Raw genomic sequence first — 18,138 nt, forward strand, 5'->3', positions numbered from 1 at the left:
CCAAGTCCTTCATCACTGTTATATCATGTCTTCATGCCAGGGTTGTGATCTATTTACTGAACTTCTCATCTCAGTATAGATGATGGTTATTCCAGGCATGAGAGTTGATAATGAGGAGGTCAAACATACTTCAATGTATTAGGATTGTCAATTAGCATTGCTTACTACCTGTACTTCATACATTTGTATACAGAAATCTGATCTAAAAGTTTTACTGTTGGTTCTTTTGAATTTTGGATCCTATGAATTTCTGGGTATTTTTGCATTATCCTTCTTAAACATTTACATATTTAAATAAATATATTTTCCTATTGTCATCTAGTTTGATATATACATATATATATATGTATCATGTGTGATACATATATGATTTCAAATCCTTTTGATTAATATTTCCAGACAAGACTTGACATACACACTTTACTGCCTGTGAATAGCTATAGCAGCAGGCCAGAACTGATCCAATGCCATCTGCCAATTGGGTAGGACCCAGCTGCAGCATCTGTTAATGTTCTTTCAAAATCCTCAATCTCTTTAAATCCCCCTTCACTCCATCTCAGTCACACATTAGGATGATCACCCATTAGATCTCATTATTACTCACAAGTCTTCCACTTCTCAATTAAAAATTTTGATAATTCCTCTATTTGACTATAATTACCTATCATTCCAGTGCTTCCTATTCCTCATCTTCCTAACACATTCTTTACCCTTATCAAGATCTCTAGGCCTTTTGGTCCTTAGGACTGCTGACTTCATCTCCTTCCCTCTTCATCTTTGACCCTATTCAAATCTATGTTGTTTTCCTCATTTGAGCTCTTGCCCTCTTGTCCCATCTGCACTCATCTTGCCAGACTTTAACCCTAGATTGTTCACACTATCCAAGTTTTCCACTTCTACTCATATACTCTTGAATGGAGCTTGAAGAAATCATATAAATCTGCTGCTTGGGTGTATTATAAATTAATATTATCCAGTTTCGACTAGCTCCTCACAGAAACAAGACTTTTTTTAAAGCTCTTTAATGGTTCTGTATCTCATAACACAAAAAAACCTTTTTTTCTTACCTTTTTCTCTCCTCAAGTCTGCCTTGCTATCCTTTACCCCTCTTCTTTATCCTATCACAAAGACCTTGCCAATTACTTTGCTGAGAAAATTGAGGCTGTTTGAACTAAGTTTCCCTTTCTATCACTGTTTTTATCTCAAATTGACATCTTTCACTACTCTTTTCTCCTCACCTTCAGTCTTTTTCAATAGGGTGACTTATCTGCCTTCTAAGGCCAACTCTTCTAGATTCTACGTTCATCCTCTCATTCTTTCCCATTTTCTCCAGTAGATTGAAAACTCAGTTGTCACACTCCTTCCCCTTCCCTCCTGTCTTTCTCTCACTCTCATCTGAGTTCACATTTGGAGGACTCATGTCCTCCTGTGCTTTATTTACTGCACTACTTAACTATTCCTAGTCATCCCTTCCCTTGAATTTTCATTCTCTTCTCTATTGCATCCTTTCCTATTGTTCATGTCTTCCTCATCTTTAAAAACAATCTTTATTAGACCCTTCCATTCACTCAAGATGTTGCCCCTTATGTCTCTTCTATTTCTCAGCCAAACTCTTAGGGGAAAAAACACTATTTAGGTTCATTGGTTCTTCATGCTCTCCTGTCAGCCCTCCATACTTTGCAATCTGAAATCTGACCCTGTCCCTGAACTGAAATTTTTCTCCTCAAAGTTATCGATAATTTTATTGTTAGGATGATCTTTTACTCAGGCTTATACTTCTAAAATAATTTGTGTCATTTGATACTGTTGATTGATACTTTCTCAAACTTTAAGAGCTTTTCACTCTTCTTTGCTAGATCATTCAGATCTTGACCCTTATCTGTGAATATCACCAAAAGCTTTGTCCTCAGACCCTTCTCTCCTCTCTCTACAGTCTCTCTCTTTTGGTGACCATATCATCTCTCATATGTTTAAATTTCACCACTCTGAAAATAACTCCCAGACCTATAGTGTCCCTCACTGATCTCTTTCCTGAATTTCATCTTATATCACCAAATGCCTGTTGTTCATTTCACATAGAATATCCTGGTGATATTTCAAACTTGAAATTTCTAAAATAGGGCTCATTATCTTTTATTCCAAACCTACCTCTCTTCCAAACTTTCTTATTTCTATAGAAATCATAAACACCCTCCCTCTCACTTAAATTATTACAATGGTCTTCTATTTTGTCTGCCTATTTCAAGATTCTCTCCACTTCAGTCCATTATCCACACTGCTGCCAAGTCAATTTTCTTTAAGCACAGAGCTGACCTCTTCCCTTCCCTACTCAATGAACTCTAGCAGCTTCACATTGCTTCTAGATTTAAATGCAAAGTTTTTAGCATTTAAAACTTTTCATTACCTAGCTCCAATTTATCTTTCCAGACTCAATGGATATTGGTCCTTTTCTTGCACTATTCTATCCAGCCATACTGGCTTTCTCTATGTTCCTCAGTCATATTATTTCCCATCACCAGGTTTTACATTGACTGTTCCTCATGTACCCCTTTCTCATTTCTGTCTTGTTTAATCTCTTTTCCTTTAAGAGATAACTTAAGCATAGGATTCTACATGAAACTGTCCTTTCAACTGTTTCTGTTCTCCTTCTTAGATGATTTTTTTTTATTTATTTGCATTTCTTCCCTTTATATGTCCTCTTTTTGTTTCCCTTAATAGAATATAAGCTCTTTTGGAGTAAAGATTGTTTAAATAATTAGATTTGTATTCTAAGCAAGTAGCATGGGACCTAACTATAGTACTTTTTAAATAATTGATTATTTGATAGATATTAGATGTACTCCATCCATGTTAGATACCCACCATCCCTGACCAAGATAGCATCGTTCCTATATTTTAACCTATGATTCAAAAACCAAATATCATTCTTCAATGTAATTTTATGAAAAATCAATTTTGTTTTATTTTCATCTCTGAATTTTTTCTATGCCACTTTCCATCATACACTGAGAAATCAAGGAAAACAAAATCTATTACAAATATGCATAAAATATACACATAAAACAAATTCCCATATTTATTGTGCCCAAGAAAGGTGGGCAGACAGTGGGAAGGATGGGAGAGGAGAAAAAGAGGGAGGAGAGAGAGAAAAAGAGACAGAGAAAGAGACAGAGAAAATGCTTAACATCTTCTTCCATTTGCTTTTCTCTCATTACTCATACCCCCAAGGCTTCAAATTGTTTGCCTAAGATTCCATAATTCTAGAAACAACTTCTCCATATGTAAAATGGAAATAATAAATCTGAATGTACTTTAAAAAGTTAAAGATTCTCTATAAATATAAGGTAGACTATAATAGGTATGAAGATATATTTTTATTAGATTCGTAACATCTAACCTTACATCCCAGTTAAGGAATGGAGAGACATGACATACCTCTGAGCTCTGCTACTAGGGATAACAAGCAAGGTATCCCCCATTTATTTCCCCCTAAGGCGAGGCTACTTTATTCTTCATGGTATATTTTATATTTTTGAGCGGAAATAAAATTCTACTTGTGCTTTTCAAATCAGGCAAGTGGAACAATGTTTCATCCTCTTCCATATGCCTGCAAGCCCCACATCATTCTGTTACAGAGTGTATTTGAGGAAGGTTAGTTACAATTCCATTGCTATTTGTAGGGGCAGTAGAAAATGGTACACTGGAGGATTGGAGAGGATGCTCTGGTAAATTGGTTTATTTGATTGCTCCAGAGTTTATAATCTGGTTGATGTACTCCTCATGATCTGTGAGTGCTGGCAGTCATAACCCAGGTCCTGACTTAACAAAACTATCTTTATTCTCCTTTAGAGAGATCTATCTCAGAAAATGTTGGGTTTCAAGCCTTAGCCTTTTTCTCCAGGATGGAAATTTCAAGCTGAAAAGTCCAGTGAGGTTCAAGAATTATGGAGTTTGGTCTAAGAACAGTTTGAAGGTTCAGTCATAAAATAGATAAAGTACTAGCCTTGATGTCAAGAAGACATGAGTTTGAATCCTGACATAGATGTGTTGGTCATGTGATCCTGGATATCATGGCTCTTAAACTCTTCTAGCCCTAATAACTACATGGTTATTGTGAAGATCAAATGAAATGATATGTGTAAAGCACATTGCAAACATTAAAGTGCTATACAAATTCTATCTATTATTATTATTATTAGTAGTAGTAGTTCTGGATGATTCACTGTGATAGGACTGAGACCTCAGGAGTTATTTCCAAAGATACATGACAGGAGGAAGACAGTTTTTGGTCTTTAGAGGGGAGAGGTGTACAGTGATGGAGTCAGAATGTGTCACAATTTCATGGCTAGAAAATAGAGTAGTGGCTAACATAAAAAGAGAAATGAAGTCATTTTCTCTTCTAAGAGAGTTACAGAAGAAAATGACTGAAAGTTTGTAACCCTTAGGTTACTTTTCAGTTTTGTCTTTGTTCTCTTTCCTTGCCTATTGTGACAATGGATTTGTTCTCTGTACTATGGCTGTGGTGCCCCCATTCTCTTTTTAGAGTTTCATTAATTATAAATTTATTAGCAGCAGGCCTAGTATCCATCTTGATGCAGAGCAGTTTTGGCAGCTTCTGTCCAGTGAAAAGGGATGGTTAGTTCAAACTTGAATTTTAATACTCCAGGATAAGTTTTCCTGTCCTCATTCAGAGATCTAACATTCCATTATCTCCCTCAGCTTCATGGCCAAAATGTGTAAACATACTATGTGCAAAATAATCCAGTACCCTCAGTGTAGACAAGGAATACACACACTGCCAGTTTCAAGTATCCTTGTTGAGTGACTAAGAGGCAAAGTCACTGACCTTTGAGTTGGGCCACTTAATTCCACAGACAGACTTGGAAACTATCCCCTGGACTTTTTTATTTCTAAATAAGGTCACAGGGAGGCACTGTGACAGAAGTACTGTGTTTAGTCACAGTTTTGCCACCAATTTGGCATGAGATCTTGAATTAGTCACTTCTGAGTGGTTGGATTCAATAACCCTATAACTGCCTTTCTAGCTTTTTGATTAAATTGGGAAAATCTTGGAGTTTTCAGAGGCACCACCCCATTGATTTATAGATACTAGAGTTTGCTGTTCAAATATAATGTAGACCTTTATTTTGAGTGGGTTTAGAGTAAGAAGGAATCTTCAATTCAACAAAATCCTTTGTTAAGTGTCTGCTGTGTCCTTAATGACATGCTAGGTGCTATATTCAGTCTCAAAAACAGGAAGTGATGCAGTTGTAAGTGATACTGAAACAAAAAAGATTAGTCTTGGTCCTAACTGATAATGATTATAACTGGTGATATAAAATAGCATCATATACTGGTAGTCAAAGGCATGAAGGCTATTTCAGCACATGGAGAGAGATAGCACTTGGTTTTCTGAAGTATAATGAGTTAAGTTATAACATTTTCTTAAAATAATAAGTTTTTATATCACAATGATTTCTACATATAGTATCTTCCATGCCCCAGCATTAAATCCTATCTTATAATAATAAAAACAGTTAAGCAAAAACAATTGATAGAATGATTGTCTTATGATATATGTACTGCTTTATTTCCTTATCCCCATCTCCCTGTTAAGAATTGAGAATTGGGTTTCATTATTTGTTCAATAAATTTCACATAGAAGAGTTTTGATGCACTCTGTATTTAAAATAAGTGATGGCGCAGAGAGAGCCTAGGACTCCTATAAAATATTAGTTGACTTTGGAAATTTTCTATGAAAGAGAGAAGAGATTCAGCATGATTCTAGTTCACAAGTAACTATGGCTTGGGGAAGAGGGAGGTAATCAGAGTCCAATGTCAGTCATTTTTCATTAATAATTAGAACAGGGATACATCTTAAGTGACTTGGGAAATTGGTAAAGACTTTGTGGAGGAGATGGTATCTCAGTTACAGCTCAAAAGAAAGATAATTCTTAAGCATATCAAGAAGAAAGTAAAAGATATCCTAGAAAGCAAACCAATTTGAGCACAGCTATAGAGACAAAATAGACATGGATTGTATTGTGACATGCATCTGAGACAATTTGGAAACCAATTTGACTAGATTGCAAGACATGATTTTGAAGAATGGAAAATAAAATGGAGAGGGTAGTGGGACATTAAAAAGAATAGCGACTCCACAGATGGATTACAGAAAAAAACTAAAAAAACTTAGATTAACTGATGTTAAGTGAAGTGAGCAGAACCAGGAGAACATTACACACAATAAAACCAAGATTATGTGATAATCAATGATGATAGATTTAGTTCTTCTTAGCAATACAATGATTCAAGACAATTACACAAGACTCATGATGGGGATTACTATTCACATCCAGAAAAAGAACAAAGAAGTCTGAATGCAGATTCAAGCATACCATTTTCACTTTTTTCATGATTCCCTCCTTCTTTCTTTCTTTTTTTTTTTCATTTTTCAACATTCAATTTTGTAAAATTTTGTATTCCATTTTTTCTCCCTTTCCTTTATGTTCTCTTCCCAACACAATAATCTGATATAGATTAAATATGTACAATCCTTTTAAACATATTTTCATATTTGTCATGTTGCACAAGAAAAATCAGATCAAAGTGGGGAAAAACCATAAGAAAGACAAAACAAATAAATAATGACAAAAAAGTGAAGATACTATGTTTCGATCCACATTTAGTTTCCGCAAATCTCTCTCTGGATGCAGATAACATTTTCCATTGGAATTGTTTTTGTTCACACAATGCTGAGAAGAGCCTATGCTATGGGTTTTTTAAAGTGTTTTTTAGATGCATGCCTAATTCATTAATCCCTTTCTTTATTTTATTCATGTAAGCATCTAGAGATATTAAATTTCCCCTAAGAACTGCTTTGGCTGCTTCCCATAAGTTTTAGTATGTTGTCTCATTACTGTCATTTTCTTGGATGAAATTACTGATAGTTTCTGTGATTTGTTTTTTGATCCACCCATTCTCTAGGATTAAATTATTTCGTTTCCAATTAAATTTTGGTCTATTTTTCCCATGGCTCTTTATTATGCATAATTTTTATTGCATAATGATCTTAAAAGGGTGCACTTAATATTTTTGCTTTTCTGCATTTGATTGTGAAGTTGTTATACCCTAATATATAGTCAATTTTTGTGTAGATGCCATGTACTGCTGAGAAAATTCCTATTTCCTTTCAATTTTCTTCAAAATATAGCATTCCTAACTTTTCTAAAATTCTATTTACCTCCTTAACTTTCTTGTTTGTTTTGTGATTATATTTATCTAATTCTGAGAGAAGAAGGTTGAGATCCTCCACTAGTATAGTTTCACTGCATTTTCTTCTTAAAACTCACTTAATTTCTCTTAGAATTTGGTTGCTACACCACTTAGCATATATATCTTTAATATTGATATTATTTCATTATCTGTGGAATCCTTTAGCAAGATGTAGTTCCCTTCCTTATTTCTTTTAATTAGAACTATTTTTGCTTTCAATTGGTCTGGGGTCAAGATCACTATCACTGCTTTTTAAAAAAAAACTTCAACTGAAGCATAATATATTCTGCTCTAGCCTTTTATCTTTACTCTGTATGTATCACTCTGGTTCAAATGTGTTTCTTGTTAACAACATATTGTAAGATTCTGTCTTTTAATCTACTCTGCTATTCACTTCCACTTTATGGGAAAGTTTACCCTTTCACATTCACAATTACAATTACCAACTCTGTATTTTCTGCCATCCTATTTTCCCTCATTTATTCTTTAATCTCTTCTTTCACCCTTTCCTTTCTCACCATTTTGCTTCTGATATTTATTTCTCCAAATCTGTCCTCCCTTTTATCAGTCCCCATTTTTTATTCCTTTCCTCTTGTACTTCTGCCTTCCCCTTGATTAATCTCCCCCTTTCCCTTCTTACTTCCTTATAGTGTCAGACAAATTTCTATACCAAACTAAGTAGTTATGTTATTCCCTCTTTGAGCCAACTCCAATGAGCTTAAGGTTCAAACAAAATTTATACCTCTCTCCTTCCCCTCATTGTAATATGGGATATAGACCCAGTAAAGACACTGTTGGATCAAGGTGTATGCACAGTTTTGTAGCCCTTTGGGCATAGTTACAAAATTTCTTTTTTTAGATATATATCATTACATTAAAATGAACTTAAACCCATATCCCTCTCTCCATAAACCCCTTCTAACTGCCTTGACACAGATACAGTTATCAAGTGTTACAAGTATCTTTTTCCAGTTTAGGGATGTGAACAATTTAACCTTTAAAAACATTTTTTTCTTTCCAATTTACCTTTTATGCTTTTTTTTTTGAGGCTTGTGTTTGAAGATAAAATTTTCTGCTCAGCTCTTGTCTTTTCATCAAAAAACGACTGAAAATCTCCTATTTTCTTAAATGTTCTTCTTTTCCTGTGAAAGATAATACTCAGTTTTGCTGGGTAGTTGATTCTTGGTTCAAAGCTTCTTTGCCTTCCAGAATATCATATTTGTGTCTCTCTAGTCCTTTAAGGTGAAAGCTGCTAGGTCTTGGATTATTCAGATTGTGGCTCCTTGATATTCGAATTGTTTTCCTCTGATTCCTTACAATATTTTCTACTTGATCTAATACTTCTAGAATTTAGCTATAATATTCCTTAGAGTTTTCATTTTGGGGTCACACTCAGGATCAGTGTGTTCTTTCTATGATTATTTTACCTCTGCTTCTAGTATATCAGAGCAGTTTTCCTTAATGATCTCTTGAAAGATATTGTCCAGGCTCTTTTTTTTTTTTTTTTTTTTTGATCATGGCATTCAAGTAGCTCAGTAATTCTTGGATTATCTCTCCTGGATTTATTTTCTAGGTCATTTGTTTTTTTCAATGAAGTATTTTGCATTCTCTTCTATTTTTTTCATTTTTAAAATTTTATTTTACTATTTATGTCTTGTTGAGTCATTTGTTCAATTCTAATTTTTAATGATTATTTTTTTTTTGGTTAGCTTTTTTTTAACATCTCCCTTTACATTTGGCCAATTCTACTTTTAAAGGATTTGTTTTCTTCAGTGGATTTTTCTTTTCATTTCTTCAGTTCTATTTTTTTAAGGAGTTGTTTCCTTCAGCCTATTTCTGTGCTTCTTTTTCTAAGCTGTTGACCTTTTATCCTCAAGTTTTCATAATTCTCTTGCAAAGCTCTCATTTATTTTTCCCATTTTTCTTATTTGATTTAAAATTTTTTTCTGAGTTTTTCCAAGAGAAACCTTTGAGCTTGAGACCAGTTCATATCCCCTTTTGAGGCTTCTCCTGAGTGCATTTTGCCATTTCTCTCCTCTTTGGGATTTGTGTCCTGATCTTCCCTGTTGCCATAATAGCATTCTATGGTCAAGTGAGACAGACCTTTCTTAGAGGTCCTTCCAAGATATTTTAAGCTGGAAAATTGTTTCACTCCAAATGTTTGTGGCTTCTATCACTCCAGAATCCATTCAGAGGCTTGGTGTAGCTTACGGGCTTCTCTCCACTATCTTGTCTTCTTTCTTCTTTTACAACATGATTATGTTATATAAAAATGTGTTTAACATGATTGTGTGTGTATAACCTATATCAGATTGCTTACTACCTTGGTAAGGAAGGGAAAAGAAAAACAATTTTGGAATGTAAAATCTTATAAAAAATGAATGTTAAAAACTATCTTTACATGCAATTAAAAAAATAAAATAGGATTTACAAAAAATACTGACTAGAGTTAAAAGAAAAAGGTTCAAATCTTACTTGTAGCGCATATTCCCTCTTTGCTTTTGAGAAAATTATTTAAGGGCACTCATTTTCTTCCTCTATAAAATGAAAAGGTTGAACTAGTTAGCCTCTGAGGGCTTTTCTGTCTAGTGTTAGATTTGGGATTCTGTGATGCTGAGTTGAGAGGGAATTCCTATAGAAAAAAGTAATTATTGGTAGATAGTATCAGAGCTATGATAAGTACAAAGAATCATTTCAGGTGCAGGAAGGTCCATGGCCTTCACTCATCTTCTATGAGCCTTTTATAAAACCAATGAGAATAATTTCTTCCCATCATTCAGAGTTACCATTTCTATGAAGTTTTTCCATGACATGGAATACTTGAAACCTCAATTGATCCATTTTAGATTTGACTTCAAAGAAGATATTTGAGAAGGTACCTCTCCCTACGTCTTTGCAGTTATGGGAGACTATGGGTGTGTATTACTGCACTTACACCAGACTTTTTCAATAAATTGGTTACTTTTGCTGCACTTTTTTTCCTCTTCCTTTTTTAATTATTCAGTATAAGAGATAGCTTTCTGCAAGGATAGAGCTAAGGAAAAAACATAGTGGGAAATATTAAATGATGTAAAAATGAAAAGTATTAATGAAAATTTATTTGTTGTATAGATGGACATGTTAATCCTACCTATGTGAAAGGAGAAGATCAAGAAATAAACTTGAAAATAAAAGTAATATCCTAAGGGGAAAACACCAGCTTCACTGAAGCCCTTGGTTATAATAGTATTTTTAACAGGACCGTAATAGAACAGGCACCTTGCTAGGCTGGCCTGGATTTATTTTCAGGATTAATATTTTACCCATTGTGCTCTGCTTCTCTTGTGTGGCCACCTTGAAATCCGAATTTTCTCATGTTAAAAAAAAAACAATAATTCTTTTCATGAAGCATGTATGTGATTTCCTTCTTCCACTGGCTTGTTTTTCATCTCATGAATTTCAGTGTGAGGATGTGTGATTCCTCAGCTTAGTCAAACAATGGGAACACATTTTAAATTTAAGGCCAAGGAAACACATTTTAAATTTAAGGCCATGTAGACCCTGCTTTTCAGCTGGTGTTCAAGAGATTAATATGACCTGCTGTGACCTGAAAAAAAAGCATCTGAATAGAAAGACCAGTGCTCCCACACAAAGCTGTATGTTTGGATTAGGACCTGGTGGGGTGGGTTACTAAGGAAACTGAAGTTTTTTTTTGACAATCCTCATTGTTTCTAAGATGGAATTTGGGTTTTCTTGGGGGGGGCAGAATAAATGCTTTATTGAAGAGAAAATGAAAACTAAAAGATATTTCAAAAGATGGAATCACTCAACACCTTTTGGACACAACACTGTTTACACTCCATATTAAAGTCTAGCATTTTTAGTCCCTCAGGAGGTTTAGATCTTTTCTCAACATTTTGAGTGGGTTTGGAAAGAATAAGAGATTCAGAGGCCATTATAAGGGGCCTGGACTAGATATACTCTGGGATTCTTTTTGTCTTCCAACAAAGGTCTTGAGCTAGAAAACTTGGAGATAAAGCAAGCAAAGGAAAGACTGTGTTTAACTGGGGATTTTTTTTTTAACTCAGAAATATAGAGTAATTGCATGGAATCAAAATGGTGGAATAAGCAGCAAATCATTGTAATTCTCTCATGTTTACCTCCAAACAACTGTTTGGAACTCTCCAAAACAAATTCTGGCACGCAGAGTCAGCAAAAAAAAATGAGGTGAAACAAACTTTTAGCCCAAGAAACTTGAAAGATCAACATGAAAGAAGTGTCTCAGAAAAAAGAGAATGCAATACAGGAGAGGAAGTATCCCAGTAAGTCAGCAATAAGCCCCACCTAAGCAAACCAGCCAGAAATCTTGAGTCCCATGTAATAGAGTGGGCAAATGTGAACACCAGCCACTCTACCTCCTAATGCCTCAGTATAACCAGATGAATAGATAGATGAGAGCCTCAATGTACTTTAGCATAGAACTGGGCAAACAGGCAGCCTCCAGTGACCAGACTGTTTCAACATAGTCTCTGTCAAACAGATAGATGCTAGTTCTGTGGGTAACTAAGCAAACAGACAGGCCAGAGCAAGGTATCCCATGTGCTTCAGCATAGCCCTGGGCAAACAGGCATCCAGTAACCAAACCACCACATAATTCAATGTAGCCCCAGGAAAATACAGAAACACTCCACTGTCTTCAGTGCATGCTAGACATCACACTAGGTCCCTGGCTCAAAACCACATAAACTGCCAAACCTTCCACCATCTCCTCATCCTAGCATAAGGTTCTCCTTGGACTTCAGAGCAATATCAGTGCTTCATCAGGTAAGCAGCCAGGGTCTGCAGCCTCTGACACAAGCATTTTGATTCAGTGATTCTTATAAACTTCAAATTTAAAAGAAAAGAAAAAGAGCCAAAAAAAGATAAGCAAAAAATAACCACAAAAAATAACCTGACCATGGAATGTTATTATGGTGACAGGTAAGATCAAGACATAAGCTGAGAACAGGGCAACAATGTCAAAAATATTATTGGTCAAAATCCCATATTAAAATGGGAAGTAGCAGAAAGAACTTACAGAAGAGTTCAAAAAGGAGCTTAAAATTATATAAGAGAGAGAGAAAAATTAGAAAAAGAAATGAGAGTGATGCAAGAGAATTATGAAGTCAACAGCTTGGAAAAAGAAAACAACTCCTTAAAAATACAATTGACCAAATGAAAAAGGAAGTACAAAAGCTAACTAAGGAAAGCAAATCCTTAAAAGTTAGAATTGGGCAAGTGGAAGCTAATGACTCTATGAGTCATTAAAAATAAATCAAATTCAAAGGAATGAAAAAAAAAAGAAGAAAATGTAAAATATCTCATTGTAAAAACTAGTCACCTGGAAAATAGATCTGGGAGAGACAATGTCAGAATGATTGCACTACCTGAAAGTAATAATCAGGAGGACCTGGACAGCATCTTTCCAAAATTATCAAGGAAAGCTAATATCCTGGAACCAGAGGGTAAAAAAGGCATTGAAAAAAATCCATTTATCTCCTCAGGAAAGAGATCTCAGAATAAAAATTCCAAGGTACATTATAATCATCAAGCAAAAAATACTGCAAAAGGTTAGAAAGAAATAATTTAAATCTCAGGAAGCCACAATCAGGATTACACAGGACTTAGCAGCTGAAACATTTAAGGATCAGAGGTGATGGAACTAGACATTCTGGAAGGGAAAACAGCTAGGACTACAACCAAGAATCATCTACCCAGCAAAATTACGCACAGTACTTCAAAGGAAAAATGGTCACTCAATGAAATAGAAGGGTTTCAAGCGAGAAGACTAGAACTGAATAACAAATATGATCTATAATATCAAGACCCAAAAGAAACCTAAAAAGGGAAAAGAAATCATCATTATAAGGGATTCAATGAAGTTGAAATGTTTATATCTGTATATGGGGAGATGATACCTGTAATTCTTAAAAATTGTAGCATCAATAGTACAGCTAGAAGGAATATGTAGTATGGGCATAAAATGAATTAAAGGGAACAACATAAAAATAATTAAGGGATGAGAAAAAGGAGTTCACTGGGTGCAGAAGGAAGGGAAAGGTGTATTGGGGTAAATTATTTCAAATGAAGAGGTACCAAAAAAAAAGCTTTTATAGTGGGAGTGTAGGCAATGGGCATTGCTTGAACATTACTCTCATCAGTAGTGTCTCAAAGGGAACAATATGTACAATCAGTTGAATATAGAAATCTATCTTACCTAACAGGAAAGTAGGAGGGGAATAGCTTATGTAAAGGGAGGCAGGGTGGCTGCCAGAAGTGAAAGCAGACTTGGGGTAGGTGGTAGAGAGAAGCAAAGCATTATCAAGGAGGGAAAAGGTGAAAAGAGAGAGAGGACAAACAGGAAGAAAAATAGAATGGACTGAAATACACAGTAATCATAACTATGACTGTGAATGGGATGAATTCCTCTATCAAACAGAAGTGGTTTGAAGAATAGATCAAAAACCAGAATCCTATTTTACACACACACACACACACACACACACACACACACACACACACACATGAAATATGTTTGAAGGAGAGACATACACAGAGTAAAGATAAGATGTTGGGGAGAATCTGTTATGCTTCAATTGATATAAAATAAAACAGAGATAGCTAGCAATTCTGATCTCAAAGAAAGCAAAAGCAAAAATAGGCCTAACTCAAAGAGATAAGGAAGGAAACTACATCTCACTAAAAGGTACCATGGATATGCAGTAATACTAAATCAATACTAAACATATATGCACCAAGTAGTATATCATCCAAAGTCTTAAAAGAGAAGTTAAGTGAATTATAGGTTCATGACCTATAGAAGAAGAAATTATTATGCAATGTAAAATAGATAATTCTGGTTATATTTAATCAAAAACTTTTTGTACATGCAAGCAAGATTAGAAGCAAAGCAGAAAGCTGGGAAATAATCTTTACAGCTAGTATCTGACAAAGATCTCATTTCTTAAATACATAGAGAACTGAATCAACTTTATAAGAATCCAAACCATTCCCCAAATGATAAATGGTCAAAGGATATGAACATTCCTTTTTCAGATGAAGAAATCAGAGATATTTATAGGCATTAATTTAAAAAAAATTAAATAAAAAGAGTATTTTTTTTACCTTATTATATACAAGATAATTTTTAGCATTCTTTTTTTTTAAACCAGATATGAGTTCCAAATTTTTTGCCCTCTCTCCCTTCCCTCTTCTGAAAATGGTAGGCAATTTGATAAAGATTATGTATATAAACATAATTCCCTATTAGTCCCAATTGTGAAAGAAAAATAGATCAAAAGGAAAACCCCCCACAAAAAAGAAAAAGGTAAATGAAGCATTCAGAGTCCATCATTTATCGGGAATGTGGATAGTATTTTCCTTTCTATATCCTTTGTACTTGTCTTTAATTATTGTGTTGCTGAAAAGAACTGAGTCTATTATAGCTGATTATCACACAATATTGTTGATACCATGTATAATGTTTTCCTGGTTCTGCTCATTTTACTTTGCATCAGTTCACACAAATCTTTCCAGGTTTTTTTTTAAAATCCATCTGTTTTTCATTTATTATTGCACAATAGTGTTCCATTCCATTCTTGTTCAGGCATTCCCCAATGGAAACACATTTCCCCAATTTTCAAATTTGTGCCACCACAAAAAGGGCTGCTATAAATGTTTTTCATATGTAGATCTTTTCCCCATTTTTGTGACCACTTTGGAACACAGACTTAGTAGTGGTATTATTGGGTATACGCAATTTAGTTACCTTTTGAGTATAGTTCCAAATTGTTTTCCAGAATGTTTGGATCAGTTTACAACTCCACCAATAGTGCATTAGTGTTTCTTTTTCTCACAATCTCTCCAACATTTATCATTTTCCTTTTTTTTGTCATGTTAACCAATATGATGGTAAAAGATAGTATGTCAGAGGTGTTTTTACATGTAATTGGGGACATTTTTTTTAAAAAACTATAAAAACAGAAGAATAGATCACATATGCTTGCAAGGATATAAAGTACATTTGGGGGTAACAATGTTTTAAAAATATTTTATTTTAATTTATAAATGAAAAAATGATTCCCATTACATAATATTATAAAAAAGATGATTGCACATGAAACTGCAAATGTACTTTGTAAAATTTGCTATCCTTTTAAAATATGACAACGTCATCATTCATTTTTTTCTTTTTCATTTTTTTCTTCCTTCTCACAGATGGTAGCCACTCAACACAAATGGGTAGAAATAGATAGACAGATACACATACATATATGTGTATGTATTTATATGTATATGTGTATATACAAAAATTACTCTACACATCCATTTATTCATTCTTTCTTTGGATGAAGGTAGTGTCTTTCTTCATATGTCCTTTACACAATGCTTATGATTAAAAACAGAGGTGCCAATTTAATCATCCCCACTAAGAAACAATATGGTAAAAATAGGTAGATCCATGACTTGGAGTCAGGAAGATCTGGGTTCAAATTCTATCTCAGATTCTTACCAACTGAGGTATCCTGGACAAATTATTTAATTTCACTGTGCCTTAGTATCCTCTTGTGTAAAATAAAAGCATTGTGTTTAATGATCTCAAAAGTCTCTTTAAGCTTTAAATATATAATCCAATAACTTACCCCAGGAGTATTTGGCCAGGTGCCTGGATTTCATTGCCAGGAAGGAAAAAACAATATATGCCAACTTTTTTTTTTTTTTTTTACTATTCTGAAATGCTCTTTAGAAATGGCCCCCAATAATTTTCCATCTCCTATCTCTTTGACTTTGCTCAGGTGTGACAATCATGCCCCATGCCTGGAATGCACCCCACCCTCACTTGTACCTCTTATAATTTGTGTATTGTCTACTTTAATAGAATGTAAACTCCCTGAGGGCAGAGACTGTTACTTTGCATCCCTTGTGCATAGCATAGTGTTTGATAGAGTGCTTAATAAACATTTTTAATTGATTATTTGATTAACTTGTTGATTGATGAATCCATGGAATATCCCTCCAGAAGAAAAACGGCAGATATAGGTCAAATCTCATTAAACCAAATGCCATGCCATTGAAAAATCTATTGCCAGGAATTTTGTAGAGGGATTCCTTGTTCAGGTATGGGTTAGATTTAGATTGCCTCTCAAGTTCTTTCTAATTCTCTCATTCTGTGATTCCTCTTGCTCATCTTCTTGCCTTGTTACAAGTGAGAACTGAGGTCAGTGCATACAAAAAACCCATTCCATTGCCATCACTTTAGCTTCAATACTAATTTCTGGGTAGAAGCTGCTTGGAAGATTGCATAATGCACAATTATGCTGGCTGTGCTGGTATCTTCTGCCATCTTCATAAATTATTCACCATTACCCAGAGTTTAATATGACTTCCCATTTTCAGTCCCACACCATGATTGTTTCCTACTATTTAATTTACAGCTGTGGAACAACTATTTTCATCTGGCAGTAGCTTTTATCACCCAGGATTCCCTGCAGCTGGAGCAGTTTTCTCATGCCAAATACAATAAGATCCTGAATAAGTAAGTTGACTTTCAGATTTACTAAAGATGATATTTTATTTAATCCCCAGAATTAATAACGTCAATAATGTTGATGTTTTCCCTCTTCCTAGATATGGGGATATGAGGCGGTTAATTGGCTTTGCCATCCGCGATATGTGGTACAAGCTTGGTGAGTAAACATGCACGTTGAGATAAACACATCTGCAGACGCCAAACTCCTTCTTGAAGACCATCTGTTGTGGGAGCAATGGGGGTTTCAGTGTTGGGAGCTAGAAATAACCGTTTATTACTGTAAGCACAGTGATCTTAATAAGAGCTTGATTGTACAGTGAATGAAAGAGGGAGGGATGCACAGCTGTGGAACAACTCCAGAATTTAGCCCTGAAGGTCTATACAAAGTTGGGAATAAGGAGAAGAGGACAAGGCTGTAGTCCTTTCACAAAAAGTATAAGCAATTGGCACCCAACTTATTTGTATAGCTTGGTACTTCATTTTGCCTAAATGAATTGTAGTTCTTTTAGACTCAAGGAGAGGGCTCTATAGACATGAAGAGGTTCCTTTTTGTATGATTGAGCTTGTGAGATTATCTTAGACTCTCTGCCTTTTCTACCTTAATCAAAGGTAGGATTTACCTGTATGCTTTCTGGTTGAGAGCCTATGACTGCTTCTGTCCAGCAAAGAGTTGAAGAAGGAAGAGAGAGCAAAATATACTCTGCTTTGGGATGATAGCTCAAACCTACATAGCAATGCCATTGTTGTTGACTTTAGATAATACCAACTAGCTTATAAGTACTCTTTCCTACCTCAGGAGACTTTTCTGGGGTTGACTTTTCTAGGCCCTTTTCCATAGCAAAACTTCTGGTTTCCTGATCATTTCTATCTAGAACTATAACTGGAGTTGGGTATCAAGAACTTGCCCCAAACTTTAGATATATTTATTTTTATGAATTGGACTGCATCATAAAATTGAATTCTGATTTCTATTTGTATATATAGAGGAAGGTGATATAGATGATTGGTAAATATTGTAAATTCCTTGGTTCAAAAGACTCCAATTTTGAAAAGGATAAGGTTTGAGGTAACTTTCATTATCTTATCTGTTTATTATCAAAGTAAACTGAAAGTTTGAGACCAATTTTATAGAAAACTTCTACAAGTGACCTGAACTGGAGAACAGACCACACTAGAACCATGGGGTTGCATCAGATGTTTCTAAAGGAAGAGAGACATCTAATTTTTCCCTTTGCAGCTTTTATTTGTAAGATCTACTTATCAGAGGGTATTGTCCTCTTTGATTTTGTCAATGTTATCAAAGAGAATTGCCCCCT

The 18,138-nt window shown here is 34.6% G+C and overlaps 1 protein-coding gene across 1 annotated transcript in view; it reads left to right on the forward strand.

Annotated features, from left to right (window-relative positions):
* DOCK2 (dedicator of cytokinesis 2) overlaps positions 1–18,138 on the forward strand; it is a 449,319-nt gene that overhangs the window by 359,415 nt on the left and 71,766 nt on the right. The window contains exons 29-30 of the mRNA XM_051978885.1: positions 16,728–16,828; positions 16,921–16,979. Coding sequence (XP_051834845.1) covers positions 16,728–16,828; positions 16,921–16,979 — 160 coding nt within the window. The remainder of the gene's footprint in view (positions 1–16,727; positions 16,829–16,920; positions 16,980–18,138) is intronic.

Source organism: Antechinus flavipes, chromosome 2 (assembly GCF_016432865.1).
Source record: "Antechinus flavipes isolate AdamAnt ecotype Samford, QLD, Australia chromosome 2, AdamAnt_v2, whole genome shotgun sequence".
NCBI lineage: Eukaryota > Metazoa > Chordata > Mammalia > Dasyuromorphia > Dasyuridae > Antechinus > Antechinus flavipes.